The 24,167-nt window shown below is 53.7% G+C and overlaps 2 protein-coding genes across 2 annotated transcripts in view; both read left to right on the top strand.

Annotated features, from left to right (window-relative positions):
- Baiap2l2 (BAR/IMD domain containing adaptor protein 2 like 2) overlaps positions 1-18,932 on the top strand; it is a 35,890-nt gene extending 16,958 nt beyond the window's left edge. The window contains exons 5-14 of the mRNA XM_045153028.1: positions 6,934-7,005; positions 7,195-7,311; positions 7,958-8,104; positions 14,809-14,961; positions 15,261-15,399; positions 15,494-15,707; positions 17,337-17,459; positions 17,725-17,932; positions 18,292-18,335; positions 18,490-18,932. Of these exons, the coding sequence (XP_045008963.1) occupies positions 6,934-7,005; positions 7,195-7,311; positions 7,958-8,104; positions 14,809-14,961; positions 15,261-15,399; positions 15,494-15,707; positions 17,337-17,459; positions 17,725-17,932; positions 18,292-18,335; positions 18,490-18,565 (1,293 nt within the window). The 3' untranslated portion in view covers positions 18,566-18,932. The remainder of the gene's footprint in view (positions 1-6,933; positions 7,006-7,194; positions 7,312-7,957; positions 8,105-14,808; positions 14,962-15,260; positions 15,400-15,493; positions 15,708-17,336; positions 17,460-17,724; positions 17,933-18,291; positions 18,336-18,489) is intronic.
- Positions 18,933-19,850: 918 nt separating this feature from the next.
- On the top strand, positions 19,851-24,089 carry Slc16a8 (solute carrier family 16 member 8). Its single transcript, XM_045153132.1, is given in 7 exon segments — positions 19,851-19,962; positions 20,675-20,718; positions 20,915-21,139; positions 21,735-21,878; positions 22,099-22,357; positions 22,359-22,921; positions 23,590-24,089. Coding segments are annotated over 5 exon segments (1,503 nt in total). The 5' UTR covers positions 19,851-19,962; positions 20,675-20,718; positions 20,915-20,925; the 3' UTR covers positions 23,913-24,089.
- The last annotated feature ends 78 nt before the right edge of the window (positions 24,090-24,167 follow it).

Raw genomic sequence — 24,167 nt, 5'->3', positions numbered from 1 at the left:
TTTCCAGATCCATCCATTTTTCTGCAAATTTCATAACTTCATCTTTCTTTACCGCTGAGTAGAACTTCATTGTATAAATGTGCCACATCTTCATTATCCACTCATCAGTTGAGGGACATCTAGGCTGGTTCCATTTCCCAGCTATTATAAATTGAGCAGCAATAAACATGGTTGAGCATGTACTTCTAAGGAAATGAGATGAGTCCTTCGGATATATGTCTAGGAGTGCTATAGCTGGGTCATATGGTAGATCAATCTTTAGCTGTTTTAGGACCCTCCACACTGATTTCCACAATGGCTGGACCAGATTGCATTCCCACCAGCAGTGTAGAAGGGTTCCTCTTTTTCCACATTCCCACCAACATTTATGATCATTTGTTTTCATGATGGTGGCCAATCTGACAGGAGTGAGATGGAATCTCAATGTAGTTTTAATCTGCATTTCCCTGATGACTAGTGACATAGAACATTTTTTTAGATGCTTATATGCCATTCGTATTTCTTCCTTTGAGAATGCTCTATTTAGCTCCATAGCCCATTTTTTGATTGGCTTGTTTGAGTCCTTATTATTTAACTTTTTGAGTTCTTTGTATATCCTAGATATTAATCCTCTATCAGATATATAGCTGGCGAAGATTTTTTCCCATTCTGTAGGTTGCCTCTTTGCTTTTTTCACTGTGTCCTTTGCAGTGCAAAATCTTTATAATTTCATGACGTCCCAGTGATTAATCTGTGGTTTTATTGCCTGAGCAATTGGGGTTGTATTCAGAAAGTCTTTGCCAAGACCAATATGTTGAAGGGTTTCCCCTATTTTTCCTCTAGCAGTTTCAGAGTTTCAGGTCTGATGGTAAGGTATTTAATCCATTTGGACTTAATTCTTGTGCATGGAGAGAGAGAAGAATCTATTTTCATCCTTCTGCAGATATATATCCAGTTTTCCCAACATCATTTGCTGAAGAGGCTGTCTTTTCTTCAATGAGTATTTTTGGCATTTTTATTGGATATGAGGTGGCTATAGCTACCTGGGCTTACGTCTGGGTCCTCTATTCTGTTCCACTGATCTACATGTCTGTTTTTGTGCCAGTACCATGCTGTTTTTGTTACTGTGGCTCTGTAGTATAGGTTAAAATCTGGTATGGTGATACCACCAGCCTTATTTTTGTTGCTCAGTATTATTTTAGATATCCGAGGTTTTTTGTGATTCCAAATTAATTTTTGGATTGTTTTTTCTATTTCCATGAAGAATGCCCTTGGAATTTTGATAGGGATTGCATTAAATGTGTAGATTGCTTTTGGTAAGATTGCCATTTTCACAATATTGATTCTTCCAATCCAGGAACAAGGGATGTTTCTCTACTTTTTAGTGTCTTCTGCAATTTCTCACTTGCCACTTCATATTTTTTTTTGTGTACAGTCATGATTTTTTTTTGTACAGTCATGATTAATATTTTTCCCATGTAACCTGGCATGGTGGTACACACCTTTAATCTCAGCACTTGGGAAGCAGAGGTAGGAGGATTGCCATGAGTTCAAGGCCAACCTGAGACTACATAGTGAATTCCAGGTCAGCCTGGCCTAGAGTGAGACCCTACCTTGAGAAAAAAAAAGAATCCTTGGGCTGGAGAGATGGCTTAGTGGTAAGGAACTTTGCCTGCGAAGCCTAAGAACCCAGCTTCAATTCCCCAGTACCCATGTAAGACAGATGCATAAAGTGACACATGTATCTGGAATTCATTTCCAATGGCTGGATGCCCTGGTATGCCCATTCTCTTTCTATCTGCCTTTCACGCAAATGAGTAATAAAAATAGAATATTGAAAAAAAATTCATTTACCAATTAGTCAATTTAGTATCTTGGTTGGAAATTGTTTTGTCATGTATATGTGGGTCTTCTTCTGGGCTCTTCACTATGTTCCACTGATGTGTCTGTCTGTCTGTCTGTCCTCATCTAGTACCACACTGTACTTACTGTGGCTGATAGAAAGTAAGTACTGAAATCAAGTAGTCTAAGAACCTTGTTCTCTTTCAAAACTGTTTTTCCTGTTAAAAATCCTCTGGGCTGGGGATGGGTCTCAGTGGGTAGAGTGCTTGCCTAGCATACAGAAAGCCCTGGGTTCGAGCCCCAGCGCTGCATAAACTGGGTGGGTAGTGCATACCTGAAATCCCATGTACTAGGGAGGTGGAACCTGAAAGAGCAGAAGTTCAAAGTCATCCTTGGGTACATAGTGAGTTCAAGGCCATCCTGGGCTACACTGTGTCTCAAAAAAAACCCTTCTATATTTCTTCATAAATATTATGGAATCAGCTTGTCAGTTTCTTCAAGAAAGCCTGCTGGAGTTCTGACAGAGGTTTCATTGGACAATGACTCTCTGGTCACCATGAATGTGGTATGTCTCTCCATTTATTTTTCTCGGCAATGTTCTGTCATCTTCAGTCTAGCACATCTTTAGATTTATTCCTAGGTATTCGTAATCATTATAAATGGCATTGTCAATTTCATTGCCCATTTGCTCATTGTTCAGCTGGGCCTATAATCCTGACATGCTGAGGCTGAGGCAGGAGGCCCTCAAGTTCAATGCCAGCCTCTGCTACATATTGAGACCCTGTCTCAAAACCAAAGCCCCGATTGTTCAATGTTTGTCTTATAAACTAGCAGGAGTCTGGCTCCGTACTAAGAAAAAATTTCCAAGGACGTAGGACAGAAGCAGAGGTGGAAGGCCAGCAGGGGGCGACTGCAAATCCTCAGTGGGGAGGTAGTGTCCAGGGAAGGTGGGGAAGTATAGTGGGTGGTGCTGAAGGAAGGATCGTCAGAGCTTTTCTGATGGGCCAAGATCAAGTGTGAAGCCGGAAGTCAAGGATGCACCCAGGCTTCAGCCTGGGTCATGATTACCTGCTATGCCTTTTCTTTTTTCTTTTCTTTCTTTTTTTTTTGAGGTAGGGTCTCCCTATAGCCCAGGCTGACCTGGTATCCACTATGTAGTCTCAAATTGGCCTTGAACTCAGTGATCCTGCTTCCTCTGCCTCCTGAGTGCTGGGATTAAAGGGGCGTGCCACCGGGCCTGGCTGGCATCTAGCTTTACAAGGGTGCTGGGGAATCAAACCTGGGTCATCAGACTTTGCAAGTAAGTGCCTTTAACCACTGAGCCATGTCTCCAGCTCCACTATGCCTTTTGTTTTTATTTTATTCTTTTGAGAGAGAGACAATGGGTGCTCCAAGGCCTTTCAGCCTGTGAACGAACTCCAGACGCTTGCACCCCCTTGCGGACCTGCGTGGCATTGCATGCTTGCGTCACTGTTGCCTCTGGCTATACGCGGGATCTGGAGAATTCCAAAAGAAGTTCTTAGGATTTTCAGGCAAGCGCCTGAATCACTAAGCCATCTCTCCACCCCTCCACTGTGATTTTTAAAGAGGAGTCCAAGGAAAGTCAGTGTGAGGAGGAGAGGTCTGGACCGGGAGTCAGCAGCGTTGGGGCTGGAAGCTCAGCAGGGGCGGGAGAGAAGAGGACTCGCAGGTGGCACGTGAGTCAGTCCTAAGGGACCAGAAGAGGAAGACTCTAGCCAAAGGAAGGTGTTAGAGGAGAAGGGAAGGTCCGCAGTGTGGAATGACACCAGCAGGTCCGAAACTGGAAACTAACGTGGAATTCAGCAACGTGGAGTCAGTGGGGATTTGGAGAAATGCTGTTCTTGGAGTGTCCTTGGCTGGAGAGCGCTCAGGAGAAGAGGATCTGGGGTCAGCTCATAGAAACTGTTCTCTCAAGAGATTTCCTGGGCTGAAGAGATGGCTCCACGGTTAAGGCACTTGCTTACAGAGCCTAACGACCCAGGTTTGAGTCCCCAGTACCCGTGTAAAGCCAGGTGCACAAGGTGGCACATGCATCTGGAGTTCATGTGCAGTGGTTGGAGGCCCTGCTGTACCCATTCTCTCTGTCTCTCTTCTATCTCTCTCTGCTTGCAAATAAATCATTTTTAAAATTTATCTTATTCATTTGAGAGAGAGAGAAAAAAAGGCAGATAGAGAGAGAGAGAGAAAGAATGGGTACACCAGGGCCTTTAGCCACTGTAAACAAACTCCAGATGCATGCGCCACCTTGTGCACCTGGCAAATGTGGGTATTGGGGAATCAAACCTGGATCCTTTGGCTTTTCAGGAGAGTGCCTTAACTGCTTATCCTCCAGCCCAAATAATTTTTTTAAAATAAGCCCAACAGACTGACTTTTTTGGGGGGAGAGGGAGTTTCAAGGTAGGGTTTCACTCTAGGTCAGGCTGACCTGGAATTCACTCTGCATTCTCAGGGTGGCCTCGAACTCCTGATGATCCTCCTACCTCTGCCTCCCGAGTGCTGGGATTAAAGGCGTGTGCCACCATGCCTGCCTCTGGCTTTTTTTTTTTTTTAATGTGAGAAAAAGTAAGTGTGTGAAAAAGAGAATTGGTGTGCCAAGGCCTCAAGCCACTGCAGTCGAACTCCAATTGTGTGGGCCACCTTGTGCGCATGTGCGACCTTGTGCATCTGGCTTACATGGGACCTGGAGAGTCGAACATGGGTCCTTAGGCTTCTCAGGCAAGCACCTTAACCACTAACCCATCTCTCCAACCCTAGCTAGCTGAAGCTACAGCCCTTTAGACTGTACTTTAAGGGCATTTAAAAAACTTTTTATGGGGCTGGAGAGATGGCTTAGTGGTTAAGCGCTTGCCTGTGAAGCCTAAGGACCCCGGTTCGAGGCTCGGTTCCCCAGGTCCCACGTTAGCCAGATGCACAAGGGGGCGCACGCATCTGGAGTTCATTTGCAGAGGCTGGAGGCCCTGGCGCGCCCATTCTCTCTCTCCCTCTATCTGTCTTTCTCTCTGTGTCTGTCGCTTTCAAATAAATTTAAAAAAAATTAAAAAAAAAAAAAAACTTTTTATGCCCAGCCTCTCAGGGCCAGCTGTGACAGTTCTCATGCCCACTGTTAACAGTCTCTGTTGGTCTTCATATTCTCTGTAGAGCAGCAGACTGTGCCACAATTGAAATGCCCGAGCTTGTCCGTTCTGCTGGTTTTGCGTGTTTAACCTGTGTGTGTCCTTCTGTGAGGTTCAAGGCCCTCTGTGTGTGTACCTACCATTCAGCCATCTTTACACGCTCGGGCTGGAGTGGCCTGGTGTGAGGCTCTTTCTCCGCTGCCTGCTCCTCTGAAACCCCGTGGTTCATAAGGGGCAATTGTGTAGAAGGTGGGGGTGTCAGAAACACAAGGGTGTGTTTGCACAGGAATCTTAGCCTGTCACTTTGGTGGGAAAGCAGAGACAGGAGGAGGGTAGGACAAGCAAGGAGACAGCACTGTGAGGTTTCCTCCTACCTAGTAGTGCCATGACCTCCCACCTGCTGCACTCACAGAAACAGCGCCCCGAGTTCCAAAATGATGTACCTTGTGTCTGTTGTTTCTATAAGCATGCCTGCCCGCAAGGCACTTTTTTTCTGTGTGCCAACCCCCCAGCCACAGGCTGGCAGCTGTAGCTCAGCTTTTCAGGGCTTGGCCAGTGCAAAGGAGGAGCCCTATGCTCCCTGGCAGAGCAGCTATTACCAAGGATTTGAGAACAATGAATGGAGAAAACGTTAGGAATGTCATAATGTGCTGATTTTCCCTACACACGGGAGATTACCAGCATTCCTTTTCTAGGCAGCTCCTTAGCCCCACAGGAAGGATGGACCCAGATTCCCACAGAGGAAAGGGAAGGATGTGGGAAAGGAGAAAGGACCGAGGGGCTGGCCGAGATGGGCATGTCTGAGGGGTGCTCCTGTTTCCCAGGCAGCTGCACCCAGGGATAGTGTCGCTGGGGAGCCTCTGATCCGACCCCTCAGACGCAGGCATCTGAGGAAAGCTGTTGGAGGGAGCCAGGGATGTGCCGCCGGGTGCCTGCCCAGCTTGCAGCGTTAGAGCTCATCAGGTTCTGAGTGAGCACCAGGCCAAGCTTTTCCTTTCACAGATGGGGAAACTGAGGCCCAGAATGGGATAGCAACTCGTCTAAAATTATGAGCAAATTGTAGGCCAAGCAAAAGCTAGGAAGCATCTCTCTCTCTCTCTCTCTCTCTGTTTCTTTCTTTCTTTTCTTTTCTTTTCTTTTCTTTTCTTTTCTTTTCTTTTCTTTTCTTTTCTTTTCTTTTCTTTTCTTTTCTTTTCTTTTCTTTTCTTTTCTTTTTTGGCTTTTCGAGGTAGGGTTTTACTCTGGCCCAGGCTGACCTGGAATTCACTATGGAGTCTCAGGCTGCCCTCCAACACATGGTGATCCTCCTACCTCTGCCTCCCAAGTGCTGGGATTAAAGGTGTGTGCCACCAGGCCCGGCTGGAAGCATCTCGTTTAAGCCGGAGCCCAGTGGCTTTCTCTGGCCTCCGGGGGACTCAGATGTCTTCCGATTGTGAGGGAGCCCCTGCTGTCCTCCGCAGTGGCAGGCCTCCGTAGTTCTGGGTTCTTTTGCTGGACGGGGCTCTGTCCAGGCTACAGAGAACATCGAAGGCTGTGCGTCCTTCTGCCCACAGCAGCTCCAAGGGACCTGGCAGTAAATTCTCCCTGACGTCTGGGAGAATGCACAAAGAATAAACGAATGTATGAGTATTCCAGAAAGAAACGAAGTTGCACACAGATTCTGCCTGGGAGGCAGGAAGGCTTCTCAGGAGAGGGCCAGAAAAGTAGCATTTGAGGACAAGCAGGAAACTTGAAGCAGAGGGAATGACACACACAGAGCCTTTGACCTTTGATGCATTGTGCAAGGGGTCCCGAGGAAGGAACTAGAAAGAATGGCTTGGCTAACCACGACCCCTCCCTCCAGCCACGTGTTCTAGTTACTTCCATTTCTCTAACAAGCGGGCAGGAGCTGGTATGTGAGGAGCATGGCGGACAGTGCGCTCTATCGGAAGGGGCAAATGCTAGCCACATTGAGCACCCCACTCTGCACTCCACCCAGGTGCAGACCTTCCATGGGGACCTGCTTCAGCACATGGAGAAGAACACCAAGCTGGACATGCAGTTCATCAAAGTGAGTGAGGTCGCTCCGTGCCCAGCTCGTCGTAGGCCAGACTCTCCTCCCCCCATTGGCCAGCACTGGACGTCAACCAGGCCTGGGTTACACACAAATACCCACCTCGGGGTTCCCTGTGCAGTGCTCAGAGCCTTGACCTCTTCGATGTGGGGGGGGGTCCCCCGGGGTCTCTCTGCCTCACCCCAGGACAGCCGCCAGCACTACGAGATGGAGTACCGCCACCGAGCCGCCAACCTGGACAAGTGCATGTCTGAGCTGTGGCGCATGGAGCGCAAGAGGGACAAGAACGTGCGGGAGATGAAGGTATGAGGGCGGGGGACGGGTGCGTGGGCTCAGCGGGAACCCCTGATGCCCTCGTGAGCTCCAGCCCGGCCATGGTGAGCCCAGTTGGAAAGGTCAGCCAGGCCCTGTGACCTGGGCAGTGATGGCTGCCAGGGTCACCCTCAGCACTCTTCCCCTTGCCCCTCCCTCAGGCCGTTGGCTCTGCTGCTCCTGAACTAGCGAAGGGGTAACCCACTGCCTGGGCCCCAGCCAAGGCCAGGCCCCAGCTCCCATCCTCAGTCTCGGGGGCTCAAACTCATGGGTTAGCCTCGGCTTATTCCCAGCTCTCCTCCTCTGGCCCCTCACGTTCTCTCTCTTCACCGCCTCCCCTCCCAAGTAGGGGGTCATCAATCTATCCATTCATAGTCTCACACACCAACCTCCCTACACCCACCTCTGCGTGCCCCTTTCCCGGGTCCCAGAACAATGGCCTAAATCTACCAGCCCTGCCTGGGACAAGCTGCCAGGCCACAGGGGCACAGGATCCAGACTCCCAAGGGCCAGGATACCTGGGAGGGAGCAGGCTCCAAAGATGGAACGCTCTGGATGCTCAGGGGAGGCCCTGGGAGAAGTGGCTGGAGCCCAAAGGTCAGGGCGAGGCCCCCAGCCCGAGCCTCCTTTCCCCCAGGAGAGCGTGAACCGGCTCCACGCGCAGATGCAGGCCTTCGTGTCCGAGAGCCAGCGAGCGGCCGAGCTGGAGGAGAAGCGCCGCTACCGCTTCCTGGCCGAGAAGCACCTGCTGCTCTCCAACACCTTCCTGCAGTTCTTCGGCCGGGTGAGTGGGGCTGAGGGGCAACGGGGCCACGGCCTTAACGCAGGAACTCCTTTGCCTCCCTTCCTTCGTCTGCCTGGAAATTTCTTTTGTGGCCCTCTCCATCCATGTATCTGTTTGTTTCTGTATTTATATCATCGCCCGCTCATTCATTCACGATTTTGTTTTGCATCCATTCATTCACCGAGTCATGCATTTATTCAGTCATGTGTGAACCATTCATCTTTTAAAAGAAATCCCTGAGTGAGTATAGTCACCATTCACACATTTAATAATATTATGGCCCATTAATTTTGTCATCTTATTTAAGTCCTCGATGCTCTTGCTTTGTGTTATCTGATAGACCCAGTCAGATTTTCTCAAACTGCAATTCTATGTTTTATTTTATTTTTTTTTTCAAGGTAGGGTTTCAGCCTAGGCCAGACTGACCTAGAACCCCCTCTGTAGTTCTAGGCTGGTTTCAAAATCACAGCAAGTCACCTGCCTCTGCCGTCTGAATGCTGGGGTTAAAGGCGTGCGCCACTACACTTGGCTGCGCAAACTGGAACTCTAATGGTTTTGCTTCCTGTGTTTAGCTGCCATATTGTTTGGTGCTTTGGGATTTATAACTATTTTACCTATCCTGAAATGTTACCTTTTTGTGCTTGAGATCTCTCTTCATCAAGTTTGATGTTTTTTTTATTTTATTTGACAGGGAAAGAGGGTGAGGGAGATAATGGGCATGCCAGGGCCTCTAGCCACTGCAAATGAACTCCTGATGCATGTGCCCCTTGTACATCTGGCTTATGTGGGTTCTGGGGAATTGAGCCAGGGTCCTTAGGCTTTGCAGGCAAGTGTCTTAACTGCTAAGCCATTTCCCCAGCCCATGTATTATTTTTTTTAAAGAGAGAGAGAGAGAGAATGGCACATCAAGGCCTCAACCACTGCAATCAAACTCCGGGTGCTTGCGCCATCTAGTGTGCATGTGCGACCTTGCACTTGCATCACCTTTGCAAGCCTGGTTTATGAATGAGGAACCTGGAGAGAAATCAAACATGAGTCCCTAGGCTTTACAGGCAAGTGCCTTAACTGCTAAGCCATCTCTCCATCCCCCCCAGACTTTTAGTTTTAGATCACCATCTGTCATCTCTCTGCAACCTGGCCCTTGCAGTTCAAAGACCACCATGCCACGTGTGGTGGTGCACGCCTGTAATCCCAGCACTCGGGAGGCCAAGGCAGGATCGTGAGTGAGGCCAGCCTGCTCTGAATAGTGAGACCCTGTCCCTAAATAATAACTAGATAAATATCACCATTGTCACCCATTTCCCCGCACCTGCGTGGGAGTTCGCCTCCACAAGATGGGGTGCTCTGCTCATCAGCTTCGTTCCTCCTCCACTGGGAGCTCTGTGTAGCATTGTGAGTGTGTCAGAGACATGTTGTTAGAGTCCTCCTGTGATCTGCACATGGCATGTTTTGGCCCTGCCTAGTGTATGGCTTCCTGGCTAGTGAAGGGCTCCAGACCCCAGGCCTTTTGTCTCACGGTCCAAGATGGAGAGCAACCATGGAAGCCCGGGGATGTAGACTGCGTGTGCTGCTGACCGTCCACAGTGCATGACATATGGCGTGTCTGCACTCTTACAGTGGTATGGGAACCACCTTTTTTGGTTTTGTTTTGTTTTGCAAGGTAGTGTCTCATTTTAGCCCAGGCTGACCTGGCATTATGTAGTCTTAGGCTGGTCTCAAACTCATGGTGATCCTCCTACCTCTGCTTCCCATGTGTTGGAATTACAGACACATGCCACCATGCCCACCCCAAAAAAATATTTATTTATTTTGCAAGCACAGAGAGAGAGAAAGAGAAAGGGAATGGGTACTCAGGGCCTCAAGCCACTGCAAATGAACTCCAGATACATGTGTCACTTTGTGCATCTGGCTTTATGTAGGTGCTGGGGAATTGAACCCTGGCCATTAGGTTTTGTAGGCAAGCGCCTTAGCCACTGAGCCATCTCTTCAGCCTGGGAAACACTTTTTTGGTTTTAGCTAATCAGAAAAGTGAAAATGGCCCCTCTGTGTGGTTGTGCCTCAAAATAGTCTTATAGTTTCATGTTCCAGAGCACTGGGTTTCTAGTGAGGAACTAGGATGTCAGAATCTTTCCTCTCATTTTCTTATTAATTTATAGGAGCATTTGTTTCACCTTTGTTTTGTTTTGGGTAACTCTAGCCCAAGCTGACCTGGAATTCACTATGTAGTCTCAGGGTGGCAGGGGGTGAAAGCCAGGACCTTGTACATGCTCTTTACCATTGACCTATGTCCCCAGAAAGTCATGGAGCACTTTTATATGTGATGTCATAGATGTAGATATGTTAGTGGTGGTTTATTTTCACCAATTTTCCACTTAGCACCTTCCTTCCTTTCTGTATTTATGTAGGTATGTAGTTATTTTTTTAAATTTTTATTTATTTATTTTGGTTTTTTGAGGTAGGGTCTCACTCTGGCCCAGGCTGACCTGGAATTCACTATGTAGTCTCAGGGTGGCCTTGAACTCATGGCGACACTCCTACCTCAGCCTCCCAAGTGCTGGAATTAAAGGTGTGCGCCACCATGCCTGGCTATTTTTATTTATTTATTTGCAAGCAGAGAGAGATAGAAGAGAGACAGATGGAGAGAGAGAATGGGCACACCAGAGTCTTCCATCACTGCAAACAAACTCCAGATGCATGTGACACTTTGTACATCTGGCTTTATGTCTCACTGGGAACTCAAACTCAGGTCGTTAGACTCTGTAGGCAAGAGCCTTAACTGCTGAGCCGTCTCTCCAGCCCTGTAGTTAATTTTTGAGACATGGTCTTGCTTTGTAGTAGCCCTGGCTGGCACAGAACATACAGTGATTCTCCTGAGTAATGGAATTACAGGCAGGTGCTATCATGCCAGGCCATTTGGCTTTATTAAGTTTTGCCATGTGAAAAATGATGTTATTTAGTCAAATGCATCCATTCATTTACAGCCTAGAGGTCTTGCCTGGCTTTTCCATTCCACCCACATTTTAATTTTTTTTTTTTTTTTTTTGAAAAGAACACTGGGCAAGTACTGTCCACATTTTAAATTCTACCTTAGTCTCTTCCATGGCTTCGGCTCGACATTGGCTCTTCCCAGGCACGGGCCTCCCGGTGTAGGAAGGGCAAGGGGGAAGTAGTGAGTGGTGCCCAGGCTGGGCTTGGTGCTGTGGTCCTAGCTTCGCCAACTTGGACAGAGGTCACCTTAAACCATGGCCAGCAGAGGTGATTGTGTCTCTGAAACAGGGGCTTGTCTCTGGGTTTTTATGCTAATTAACAATTGCAGGAAGAGAGACAGGTGTCCCCTTCGTGACTGTAGCCTAGCTGTCCCTGTGACGTGGAAGTCGGTGTCGTTATCACGTCACCCTTAGTGGCTGGTCCTGCTCTAGGAGCCTCGTAACCCCCCTCCACCGCTTCCTGGATGCAAGACCTGAGGCCTGAGGCGTCCACTGAACTTTCTACCCTCAGAATCTTCTATAAGATGCAGGTGATCATGGTATCCCATCGGGACTGAACTGATAATGCGGATGAGGCATGAAGCTTGGCCCGGGAGAAGGGAAGTGAAGGAAACTTTGCTTTATCCACAATTCTTTTTTTTTTTTTTTCAAGGTAGGATCTCACTCTAGCCCAAGCTGACCTGGAATTCACTATGTAGTCTCAGGGTGGCATCAACCTCACAGTAATCCTTCTACCTCGCCTCCCGAGGGCTGGGATTAAAGGCGTGCGCCACCATGCCCAGCTCTACTTTTCTTTAAAAAATATTTTTATTATTCTTTATCAGAGAGCAAGAGAGAAAGAGAATTGGCACGCCAGGGCCTCTGCCACTGCAATTGAACTCTAGATGCATGCACCATCTTGTACACGTGTGTGATCCTGCATGCTTGCATTACCTTTTGTGTTTGGCTTATGTGGCACCTGGAAAGTCAAACATGAGTCCTTAGGCTTCACAGGCAAGCTCCTTATCCCCTAAGACATATCTCTAGACCTTTATCCACATTTCTAAATTGCCCTGTTTTATAAAATGTAACACCAAGCTTGCTCAGATTGGGACTCAGTGAGATTCTTGTACTGTGGGTGCTGCGGTAAGGCTTTTTTTTTTTTTTTTTTTTTGAGGTAGGGTCTTGTTCTAGCCCACATTGACTATGTGTTCACTGTGTAGTCTCAGGCTGGCCTCAAACTCATGGCAGTCCTCCTACTTCTGCCTCCCAAGTTCTAGGATTAAAGGCATGTGACACCATACCCAGCTTATTTTTATTTATTTGTTTGTTTGTTTGTTTGTTTTTGGTTTTTCGAGGTAGGGTCTCACTCTAACCCAAGCTGACCTGGAATTCACTATGGAGTCTCAGGGTGGCCTCAAACTCACGGCAGTCCTCCTGCCTCTGCTTCCCAAGTGCTGGTATTAAAGGTGTGTACCACCACGCCTGGCTCCTTTTTATTTTTTAAATTTTATTTATTTATTTGAGGGGGGAGGGAGGGAAAGGGAGAGAATGGGCATGCCAGGGCCTCTAGCCACTGCAGAGGAACTCCAGACTCATGCACCACCTTGTGCATCTGGCTTACATGGGTTCTGAGGAATCAAATCTGAGTCCTTTGGCTTCCCATAAGTGCCTTAACTGCTGAGCCATCTCTCCAGCCCCTGAAAGCTGTTCTTATTTCCAAGGTAACACACTGGAGCTAGGCCTGAGACTGGGTATTTGAGCAGAAATAGGGCCAACACTTTATAGCTGGCCAGTGGGATGTTTTGATCATCCCTGGGATTCAATGTATAGAGGTGACAAAGTGACAACACAGAGAAGTTTTACTTTTCACAGTTCCCAAGAAAAGGTGGCACACACCAGCCTGAGCCCAACAGACCTGGGGTTTCTGTGGTCAGGAATGGGCTAGACAGGGGTGGGTGGCATGAGCAAATTTGGAATAGACTGGTTGACTAATCCCAACAGTTCTGAGCTGTAGATCCTGGCTTCTGGCTGTGGGAATCTGGGGAGTGGGGTGCCGGCTCAGTGTGCAGCCTTCGGATTGTTGGTTTACATGCACAAGGCAGTTCATTCACTTCAGCCCTAACTGAGCTAGTGTCTCAGGTAAGCGAATCCCCAGGACATCTTGCCAGCATAAGACACAGGAAATAAAAACCCATGACTACCAAACACAGCAAGTTTGCCATTTAAAGCCCTCCACCCCAAGTCCCTGTCCATGAAAGTGTTCAAGACAGACGGGCACACTAGGAAAGACATGCTCCTGTGGGCTGCAGGATGGCCAGGAAAATGGTAATTTGAAAGGCCTTTTGTTTTGTTTTACTTTCTTTCTTTCTTTCTTTCTTTTTTTCAAGGTAGAGTCTCACGCTAGCTCAGGGCTGACCTAGAATTCACTCTGTAGTCTCAGGGTGGCCTCGAACTCTCAGTAATCCCCCTACCTCTGCTAGCCGAGTGCTGGGATTAAAGGCGTGCGCCACCATGCACGACTCTGAAAGACCATTTTTAGCAAACCAAAAACTAGTTGAAACAGAAAAGGACCTGTTATTTCACCACCACAAAGTGGGTTTTAGATTCAGCTGGACCCCAGAGCCCAAAAAGATGCCAACAAAAATTTACTCTTCTGGGACTGGAGAGAGGGCCCAGTGGTTAAAGGTGTTAGCTTGCAAAGCCTGATGACCAGGGCTCAATTCATGAGTACCCATGCAGGGCCAGATGCACAAAGTAGTGCATGCATCTGGAGTTAGTTTGCAGAGGCAGGAAGCCTTGGAGCACCCATTCTTTTTCTCTCTCCTCTTGCAAATAAATAATAAAATAGTAAAGAAAAAAAGACATTTACCACTCTGTACCTTATGCTTAGCTCCCATGTTGACTTCAGGCTACCTATTAGGTAAAGGAATGTGTTTTTCCAGATAGGTCCTGGGTAAGTAGCAGAACTGGGTTCTTTTTTACTTTTTTTTTTTATTTTAGAGATAGAATTGGTACGCCAGGGCCTCAACCACTACAATCGAATTCCACATGCTTGTGCCACCTAGTGGGCACATGCAACCTTGCACGTGCCTCTCCTTTGTGCGTCTGGCTTATGTGGGATCTGGAGAGTCAAAAACATGGATCCTTATGTTTCGCAGGCAGGTGCCTTAATCGCCAAGCAATCTCTCCAGCCTGGGGCTGGGTTCTTTAGTCACAGTTGGGGCCACACTATGTCTGAACCCATCTTTTAATTTACTTATTTGACAGGGAGGGTGGGAGAGAGCGAGAGGAAGCAGATAAGAGAGAGAATGGGTGTGCCAGGGCCTCTAACCACTGCAGAGGAACTCCAGATGCATGCTCCATCTTGTGCATCTAGCCTAACATTGGTACTGGGGAATTGAGCCTAGGTCCTTTGTCTTTACTGGCAAGCGCCTTAACCAACTAAGCCATCTCTTCAGCTCTGAACCGATCTTTTGCAAGCCAGAAGAACAGGGCCACCAGTGTGGCCAGGCCTATAGGCTTACCATAGGTAGTCCTGAAGTGGAGGACGATGGAGAGAGACAGGGGAGGACCCTCAAGGGAAATCAAAGGGCCTGTAACAGAAGGGTTGCGCAAGGTGGGAGTGAACTGGTCCACCCCAAGCCTGCAGGGCTCCGGGCCTCGAGGCCAGAGTGGAGCCCCAGGGTCGTGGGGGGGGGGGGGGGTCCTTAGCCTGACGCTGTACCACCCGGCCAGGCCCGGGGGACGCTGCAGAATCGCGTGCTGCTGTGGAAGGAGCAGGCGGAGTCTAGCCGCGGCCCGTCGCGCGCGCACTCCCCGGGGCTGTTGGGGTCCGCGCTGGGGCCGCCCTACCCCTCGGGCCGCCTGACGCCCACCCGCCTGGACATGGTGAGGCCCTGGCCACCCCCGCCGCCCTTCGCGCCCCCGCTGCCCTTCGCGGGGCCCTGGGGCTTGAGGCCCAGCGCCTGGAGCCTGCCGCCCCTCGCGCCCCCGCTCTACGCCGCGCCCCCCGCGCCTCCCTGGCGCCCCGGCGCCGCTTCTGCGCCCCCGTGGTGGCCGGGTCTGCGCGCCCCCAACCCCTACGCCGACGTCTGGGACTGGGACTGGGGCTGGGGCTGGGGCTGGGGGCGGGCCTAGCGCGGCCACGCCCCTCGCGCCCCACCCGCCCCTACCCTCTCCCCCCGCAGCCCCCGAGGCCCCTGGGAGAGTTCGGCGCCCCCCGCAGCCGGCACGGCTCCGGCTCCTACGGCCCCGAGCCCGCCGAGGCGAGGTCCGCGTCCCAGCTGGAGCCAGATCGCCGGTCCCTGCCCCGGACGCCGTCGGCCAGTGAGTGTCCCCGCGCCCGAGAGGACCGGGCTCCCTCGGGAGGGACGGAGGGTGAGACCTGCCCGGGAGAACTGCTGCGCTCTCCGCCCCGCAGCCTCGCTCCACCCGGGCAGCGCGCAGCGCTCGCGGTCCAACTCCTTCGGCGAGCGCCCGGGAGGCGGTGGCGCCCGGAGAGTCCGCGCCCTGGTCTCCCATTCGGAGGGTGCCAACCACACTCTGCTGCGCTTCTCGGCCGGGGACGTCGTGGAGGTGCTGGTGCCCGAGGCTCAGAATGGCTGGCTCTATGGCAAGCTGGAGGGCTCGTCCACGTGAGTGGAGTTTCCCGGGCCAGGGCTTGAACTCCTCCGAGGCTCACGTCCCAGGCTGTTGCCCCCTACCCCACCATCCCCACCGTCCCGCCTCAGTTTTTTCAGGCCTCGGTGGGGGGTGGGGAAGTTGGATGAGCCTAGCAGGGGGTCTGGAGAAGGATAGAGATGCATTGGATGGGCTTTGCCCAAAGCAAAGAACTGTTCGAAATCCCACGGCATGGCTTGCTGGCTTGGCCGTCGAGGAGGCAGCGCTCCTCTGCGTCCACCTTTGCACGGAGCTAGCTGGGAGACCACAGGGAGGTGCATGGAAGCGCCCTTCCCTGCAGTCGTTTGCACAGAGCACATCCTCAGAGAATCTACACAGTCCATTGTGCCCACGTGTAGGGGGCCAGACACGTGCTGAGCCTACAGAAAGCGCGGAGCAAAATGGAGTTAGCGGGACCGCGGGAGTGCGCTGGGCTCTTGACCTTGTGGGAGAAGGGGTGGACCGAGCCAGCTGAGACCTCAGTGCTCCCCAAGGCTGATGCGAGGTATAGAGGCGGAAACATGAAGAGGCATGGCTGCGGCACTACCCATGAACGGCTGGGTGGCCAATGGCGGTCAATGGAAGGTGGACACTGGTCCAGGGATGAAGGGAATGGATGCCTGTGGTAGTGGAGGGATAGATGGAGGACTGGATGGGGAGGACAGGGGAGGATGCGAGGGTAGGGACACCTGCATGAACTGAAGGTGACTGGTGAGTTGGGTGCTGAGCTGATGGGTGCCCTATGTCCCAGTAGATAGTGGCCCATGGGTTGCTGCCCATATGAGTGGGTGAGTGGTGAATGGCTCCTCATTAGGTGCTAAGTGCTGGGGTCACCACTGAGCCCAAACCCTGTGGACCAGGAGCAAAAGGGGCTCAAGTGTGCAGAGGTGATAGAAACCCTGGACGGTAGGGGTCCCACATACAGACCCACACCCCACCTTTGTGTGGGCTGCTTCTGGTGTCTTTATACACAACCTTCTAGACATCGCTGTCCAACTACTCTGGGCACATGGTTGTGTCCTAGACTCCCTGTGGTAGGCAGTGTGTCCCCCCCTGGGACTGGGAGATCACAGGGACCGTTTCTGTTGTTAGAAAATGTATTGAGTTACTTAGGGAAATGCATCAATTCTTTGGAGAACATTTTCCCAGGTGATGCACAAGCAGCTTGGCTGGGGACACTGAAAAGTTACAGATGGACTTTGTCCCTGGGGTTACTCACAGCCCTGCTACACTAACTGGTTGAGTGTGGGCCACCAGCCCAGGCAGGCTCCAAAGCCAGGATGAGCACCCCAGGGTAGGGGTGAGGGACCAGAGGGCCTGGGGCTGAGGCGCCATCATTAGTGTGCTTTCAGTCTGGGACTCCAGTTCCTTCTCCTCTCTCAGATGCCCCAGCCCCTGGTGAGACATGAAATTGGACAGGTGGGTTAGGACCAGGCTCTGTAAGGCCCTGACTACTAGAAAAGACCTCCTTCGTAACTGAACCAGGTCACTGGAAGCCAAGCCCTTGGAGCAGAGCAGTCCTGAGCAGTGACCACTCTTCCTTCCCCTGCATGGTTCTGTGACCATGAGCTTCTGTCATGGGACTCTTGGCCTCTGTCTGGCAGGAGCGGTTGGTTCCCTGAGGCCTATGTGAAGCCTTTGGAGGAGGTGTCCATGAACCCTGTGAACTCCTTGAATCCCATGGCACCCATGACCTCTATGAGCCCCCTGAACGACATGCCTTCCAGGTACCTGGGTGGGCAGGGGCAGGGCTGGGACCCCAGTGTTCTGGGGTCTCTGCTACAAGGAAGACTTTGTGAGGTTCAGGCTCTTGAGCCTGGCCCCTTTGACCCCTAGACAGCCATAGTCCTCTTCAGAAAGTTCATTGTGTCAATCTCTCTGCCTTCTCTCGGGAGTTCTCCCACTTAGCAGCAGGGGTGAGGGATGGATACTTAGGGGCTCAGCGGTTGGGATGGGGACACCAGCATGCACCTCCCCATTGCTGTGACTCAGGTCCTACCCCCTCCGGGGCAGCCACAGTCTTGATGACCTTCTGGATCGGCCGGGCAACCCTACAGCATCTTCAGAGTACTGGGATGGCCAGCCCTGTTCCCGGGCTCCGGTCCGTGTCCCCAGCCGTGCGCCCAGCCCCTCACCCACACCCTTGCCAGGCAGTCGGAGAAACAGTGTGGGCAGCATGGGGGCAGCTACAGATGTCAAGGTGAGCCCTGCCTGTCTTTGGCTCTGTGCAGAGAGACTGGTGGGTCACCAAGCAGGGGACCTGGGCCACCCCTCTCGCTGGCGGGGGGGGGGGGGAGACGGTGGAGGTGGAAAAGCATGGAGCTGGGCTGGGACCACTTTGTTGCCTGACCTTTCCCTGGAGGGGCGGTCAGTGGCCCCAAGATGTTGACCTCTGCAGAACTCAAAAGCTTTCTCGAATCAAACGATTCTAGGCTGTGCAGTGCCACATCCCCAGGCTGGGCTCGGCAAGGGCCTTCCAGTTCAGAATAGTGCTGGGTGCAGAACGGTGGGAGGGCTAGAGTTGCCCCTCCCCAGTGACCCTGTCCTTCTGCCCTGCAGAAACTTATGTCCTGGGAGCAGCACCCCCCGGAGCTCTTCCCACGGTGAGTCCCCACTGGGCAGGAGGCCAGGTGGGAGCTGGTGATCGGATGCAGGTGGGAGACAGGAAGTGGATGACTGGCCACCTGCCTCACTGCCCTCCTCAGGCCCACAGCCAGTGGGGATTTGGACCCCTCTCACCCCAGCCTCCCCACACAGGGGCACAAATCCCTTTGCTACCGTGAAGCTGCGCCCCACCGTCACCAATGACCGCTCAGCTCCCCTCATCCGCTGAGGTGCTGTCGTTCACCAGGGCCTGAGGTGGCCCAGCACACCCGCCCAGCGCTGTTCTGGCCAGCAGTGACAACAGCCGCCGCCGCCGCCGCCGCAGCAACAGCAGCAGCAGCAGCAGCAGCAAGGAATCCAAGATGCCAGGCCCTATTACCCAGGGAACTGTCCTTCCCCCTCTGCCCTCAGCCTGGCAGCTTCCAGGGTTGGGGCTGCAACACAGCAGGCAGAATTGGGGGACAGGAACTTATTCCTTCCAGGGATTTGGAGACTCTCCCCAGGAGGCCAACCTCTTGCCCACCCCAGCCTCTTTTTCCCTTTCCTGCCCAGAGGGGAGGAGCCCCTTGTTCCGCTCCCTGTCCCAATCATGTTCCTGTTAAATTTTTGTAAACAAAGAAAAATAAAGGAATTGGTCATAGTAGCGTAAATGGAAGTGTCTTGATTTGTGCCAGAGGACAGAGGCTCCCGGATGGAAGCCCCCCCACCTTAAGAAGAATGGAGTGTGGGATTTCTGAAGGTCATTGCCATTTCCTGGGAGGCCAATTTTACCTTCATTCCTTTGTTTTTTTTTTTTAATTTTTTATTTATTTATTTGAGAGCGACAGACACAGAGAGAAAGACAGATAGAGGGAGAGAGAGAGAATGGGCGCGCCAGGGCTTCCAGCCTCTGCAAACGAACTCCAGATGCGTGCGCCCCCTTGTGCATCTGGCTAACGTGGGACCTGGGGAACCGAGCCTTGAACCGGGGTCCTTAGGCTTCACAGGCAAGCGCTTAAATGCTAAGCCATCTCTCCAGCCCCATTCCTTTGTTTTGAGCAAACTGTTAGGGCCACTCCAAGACCTCCACCTGAGTACCTCCATATCCAACAGTCAACCCAGGAAATAGTGGCTGTTCCCCTCAGGTATCCTGGGACACAGGGCCCTTTGTTCTGGCCCCTCCACCCCCTCATGGCCAGGCTCAGGCCTGGATTAACTTTATCCAAGGGAAGCCAGGAGCCCCTCCTGGAATGTGGCCTGTGGGGGCAGGGAGCGACTCCATGGTGCCTGAGGTGATTGGGCTGGTGGGTTCCACGGGGCAGGGCTGTGCCCCCAGCCCCAGATCAGAACCCTCAGCGCAGGACTTGGGTGTCCCCACCTGGAGGAGGTCGAGGGTCTCTCTTTAACCCCACCCACTGTGAGACCCAGTTGGCTTGTATCATTCCTGTTTTCCTGGGCAAAAGCTTCTTAGCAGGGGTGGAGTGAGGGGACTCTAAGCCCCAGGCCCTGGGGGAAGGAGTCACCGAGGGTGCATTGGGCCCAGTTGGAAGCCGGGAGTCTGCTGGTTCACTTCATGAAGCTGGATGTGGCCCTCCCTGCCGGCCTCAGGAGATGTGAGGTTGGACCCTAAGCCAACAGTCAGACCTGGTGAGTGCAGGGTGAGAGCTAACCGGTCCTCACAGCTGTCTCAAGGGGGACAGGCATGAAAACCCACAACCTAGCTAGACGTCCCTGGGGAGGGGGCTGCCATAACCCTGGGCCTGGAAGGGCAGGCAGCCCAGCGCTTGTGAACTTCCCTGCGCTGTCCACTTTCCTCACCTGTCATTCGACCCTAGGTGCTATTCAGTGAGACAGTGACCTTGTCTAAGGATGAAGGGGCCAGGGGCTACTTGGATTGTAAGGGTGCCCCCTCAAAAGTCCTCACCTATTCCATGGGAAACAGACTCCCCTCTTCCTCAAGGTTTCCAGCTAGCCTAGGGGTGCTCAATTACCTGTCTTTACTAATGGGTAAACTGAGGCTTGGCCAGGGGAGGGGATCTGACCCAGTCACACAGAACCAACCCCTGGCTGGAGCTGGCATAAATTAGACATTGGCTACCCTAGTGCTGAGACAAGGCCTGCATCCTCGAACGTTGTGGACTCTCTAATGTTTTAATGACAACAGCCATTCCTGGTCATAAAGAAAAGTTAGGAACACGGTATAGGGCTACTCTGCAGTTGGCATCTGTCCCTCTGGGCTTGGTTCATTTGTCTACAAAGCTTCATGTGCTCAGTAATTTGACAGCTCCCATATGCACATGTGGGCATACACTGGCTGCTGGGCTCCACCACTCACTACACCTTTCCCTACCGTCCTTAGGTCCCAAGCCCTGGCGAGGGAACATTCCTGAAGTCAAATCTCAGGTGGGAAACACCAGTGTATCTTCCCTCTCACAGCCCCTTGCAAGAAAGGGGACTTGGTTTCCCTTCCCGGCTCTGTAGCCTAAAAGGGCTCTGGTGGGTAGCTCTGGGCCTCAGTTTTCCTTTACAAGCCTCTACCCACCCCCCCCTTGGACTACATATCCAGCCACTCGCTCTTGTCTTCCTTTTCCCCCAGCAGAGGTGGTGGCGATGGGCGCCGGTGGCCCCCGGCGCGGTGCGGGGCCCCCAGACGGAGGCTGGGGCTGGGTGGTGCTGGGCGCCTGCTTCGTGGTCACCGGCTTCGCCTACGGTTTTCCCAAGGCCGTGAGCGTCTTCTTCCGTGCCCTCATGCGCGACTTTGGTGCCGGCTACAGCGACACGGCCTGGGTGTCCTCCATCATGCTAGCCATGCTGTATGGCACGGGTCAGCGCCCCTCCCCGCCCGGCGTATTCGGGAGGCCAGCATGGGGGGGGGGGCGGATCTGGAACCAGGAGATGCATCTCTGCTCGCTGGCGGGCACAGAAGCCCTGGCACCAAAAAGAGGGGGGAGGGGCAGCGAGGAGGGGTGGGGGTCTATTCCCGCCAACAGAGCTACAGCAGGCTACAGTACCGGTGAGAACAAGAGCTCTTAAGCACCAAGCATTCTCCCGCAGCCCAAATACTGGAGTTCTCTCTCTGGGCATGGGGGGTGGGCGGCAGTTGGGGGAATCCTGGGAGCATCGCTGCCCCGTGTTAGGAATCCCAAACCGGGTCAGGTAGGGAGATGGAAATTTTAAAAAAGGAAAAAAAAAAAAGAGTGGAAGCCATCTCTTCTGCTTGAGTTCTGGCCTCTCAAGAGGGCCGGGGAACGAGTGGCCCAGACACCACCCCGAATCCGCCCCAGTCGAAGTGTGTGACCTCAGCCGGACACTGGCCTCTCTGGGTCTCTCAAGGGGGTTCAAGGTGCCATTGTCCCTTTGAGGCCATCTCCTAGAACTCCGAGGTACGCCTGCGTCCCCCGTGACCCGCTTGCCCACAGGTCCTGTGTCCAGCATCCTCGTGACCCGCTTTGGCTGTCGCCCGGTGATGCTGGCGGGCGGGCTGCTGGCTTCGGCGGGCATGATCCTGGCTTCCTTCGCCACGCGCCTCCTGGAGCTGTACCTGACGGCGGGGGTGCTCACAGGTGAGCGCGGGCCCGGCTCTCCTGCGGGAGGCGGTGGGGGGAGATGGGGGCCCCCCTCTGCGAGCTGCCCCGGGTCCACTGTCCCACGAGGGGCGCTCCTCGACGATGGCCCTCCCCACTACGCGGGATGGGGAGGGGGGTGGCTCCCTGCACTCCCCGGGTCCGCCCCCTCCCCTCCCCGTCCCCGGGCTCCGGCCCAGCGGCGCCGCCTCGCCCGCAGGCCTGGGCCTGGCCCTCAACTTCCAGCCGTCGCTCATCATGCTGGGGCTGTACTTCGAGCGCCGGCGGCCCCTGGCCAACGGGCTGGCGGCGGCGGGCAGCCCGGTGTTCCTGTCGGCGCTGTCGCCGCTCGGCCAGCTGCTGCTCGAGCGCTTCGGCTGGCGCGGCGGCTTCCTGCTCTTCGGCGGCCTGCTGCTGCACTGCTGCGCGTGCGGAGCCGTCATGCGGCCGCCGCCGCCGGGGCCCGGGCCCCGCCTCCGCCCCGAGCGCGCGCGGGAGGCGCGGAGCCCGCCCGGGGCCGACGACGGCACGCGCGAGGCGGCCCCCGGGCGGCCGGACGCGCCGGCGCCTGCTGGACGTGGCGGTGTGCGCCGACCGCGCCTTCGTCGTCTACGTGCTCACCAAGTTCCTGATGGCGCTCGGGCTCTTCGTGCCCGCCATCCTGCTGGTGAACTACGCCAAGGACGCGGGCGTCCCCGACGCCGAGGCCGCCTTCCTGCTGTCCATCGTGGGCTTCGTGGACATCGTGGCCCGGCCGGCGTGCGGCGCCTTGGCCGGCCTGGCGCGCCTGCGGCCCCACGTCCCTTACCTCTTCAGCCTGGCCCTGCTGGCCAACGGGCTCACGGACCTGTGCAGCGCGCGCGCGCGCACCTACGGCACCCTCGTCGCCTTCTGCATCGCCTTCGGCCTCTCCTATGGCATGGTGGGCGCGCTGCAGTTCGAGGTGCTCATGGCCACCGTGGGCGCACCCCGCTTCCCCAGTGCGCTGGGCCTGGTGCTGCTCGTGGAAGCCGTGGCCGTGCTCATAGGCCCGCCCTCGGCCGGTGCGCCCCCCCAGGGGGAAGGGTGGCAAGGCCTGGGACCCCTTAGTCGTTGGGAAGCCCCCTCCCACTATCCCAGGTGGAGCTTCCAGGGACGAGGGGGAAGGGGCTTGATCAGAAGACAGCTTGGTGGGCGTACTCTGCCCCACGGCCAGTTAGCTCCTGGAAATGCTTGGCGGGGGGGGGGGGGGATCGCCAGAAGAAACCAATTGGGACTCCCACTCAGCCACCCTAAGCAGGTGACATAAAGGCCTGGAGTATGTGTGAAGCCCTGGGTTCAGTCTCAGCCCCGATTTAAAAAAAAAAAAAAGTTTCCCCAAATACACAAGTCCTATGAATCTGGGGGAAAAGATGGAAGTCCAGGCAGAGCTCGTTCTCCCAGCCTGTGCGGGGAGGGCTCAGTCCGCGACCCTTGGGTTGGATTTTGAGCTCATCAAGTCCCTGAAGAGCAGGAGGTGAGTGGAAAGAGGAAGAGTTGGTAGGCACCAGGGGTCAGGATAAGCCAGGTCCGTCCCCACCACCACCCCATCACTCCACACCCACCGTGAGTCACCTGTGGGCTTGCATAGGAGTGAGGGTGCCCTGTACAATGTAAAGTGCTGCCACCCCAGATGGACATTTGGGTGTCACCAGGGAGTCCCATCAAATCAGACCTCCTACCCTCCCCGCAGGCCGCCTGGTGGACGCTCTGAAGAACTATGAAATCATTTTCTACCTGGCTGGCTCTGAGGTGGCGCTGGCTGGGATCTTCATGGCCGTTGCCACCTACTGCTGCCTGCGCCACTCTAAGGACACCCCATCGGACCCAGCCGCCGAGGGCGGGGCCAGCGACGCGGAGGATGCGGAGGCTGAAGGGGACTCTGAGCAGATGCCTGCCAACACCGACGGGTCTAGTAGCCTCAAGGTTCTGGAGGTGCTGGGTGCCCAGGCCAGGTCCCCAGCACCTGAACCCGAGGTGGAGGCAGAATCGGTGCTGGGCCGACAGTCGGTGTAGCACACCTGGCAGGTGGTTGGTGGGCTTGGGAGAGTCGTCCCTCACCTCTTAGAGAGCTGCTCACACCTGGCCTGGAGTTGGTCTCATGGGGGCCCCAGGATGCCCTTCCAGTCACCAAGCCCTGTCCCCTTGCCACCTACACAAGCACAAACCCATAAAGCTGAGCCAAATGACAAATTCCGCCTCTGCCTCTGCCAAGCCCTGGCCACCCAGGTTGGGAGGAGGGGGGCGGGAGGGATCTGAGGGGTGGTCTCA

The sequence above is a fragment of the Jaculus jaculus genome, chromosome 6 (assembly GCF_020740685.1).
Source record: "Jaculus jaculus isolate mJacJac1 chromosome 6, mJacJac1.mat.Y.cur, whole genome shotgun sequence".
Taxonomy (NCBI): Eukaryota; Metazoa; Chordata; class Mammalia; order Rodentia; family Dipodidae; genus Jaculus; species Jaculus jaculus.
The sequence above is the reverse complement of the archived record's forward strand: the minus strand, read 5'-3'. Positions and strand labels throughout refer to the sequence as shown.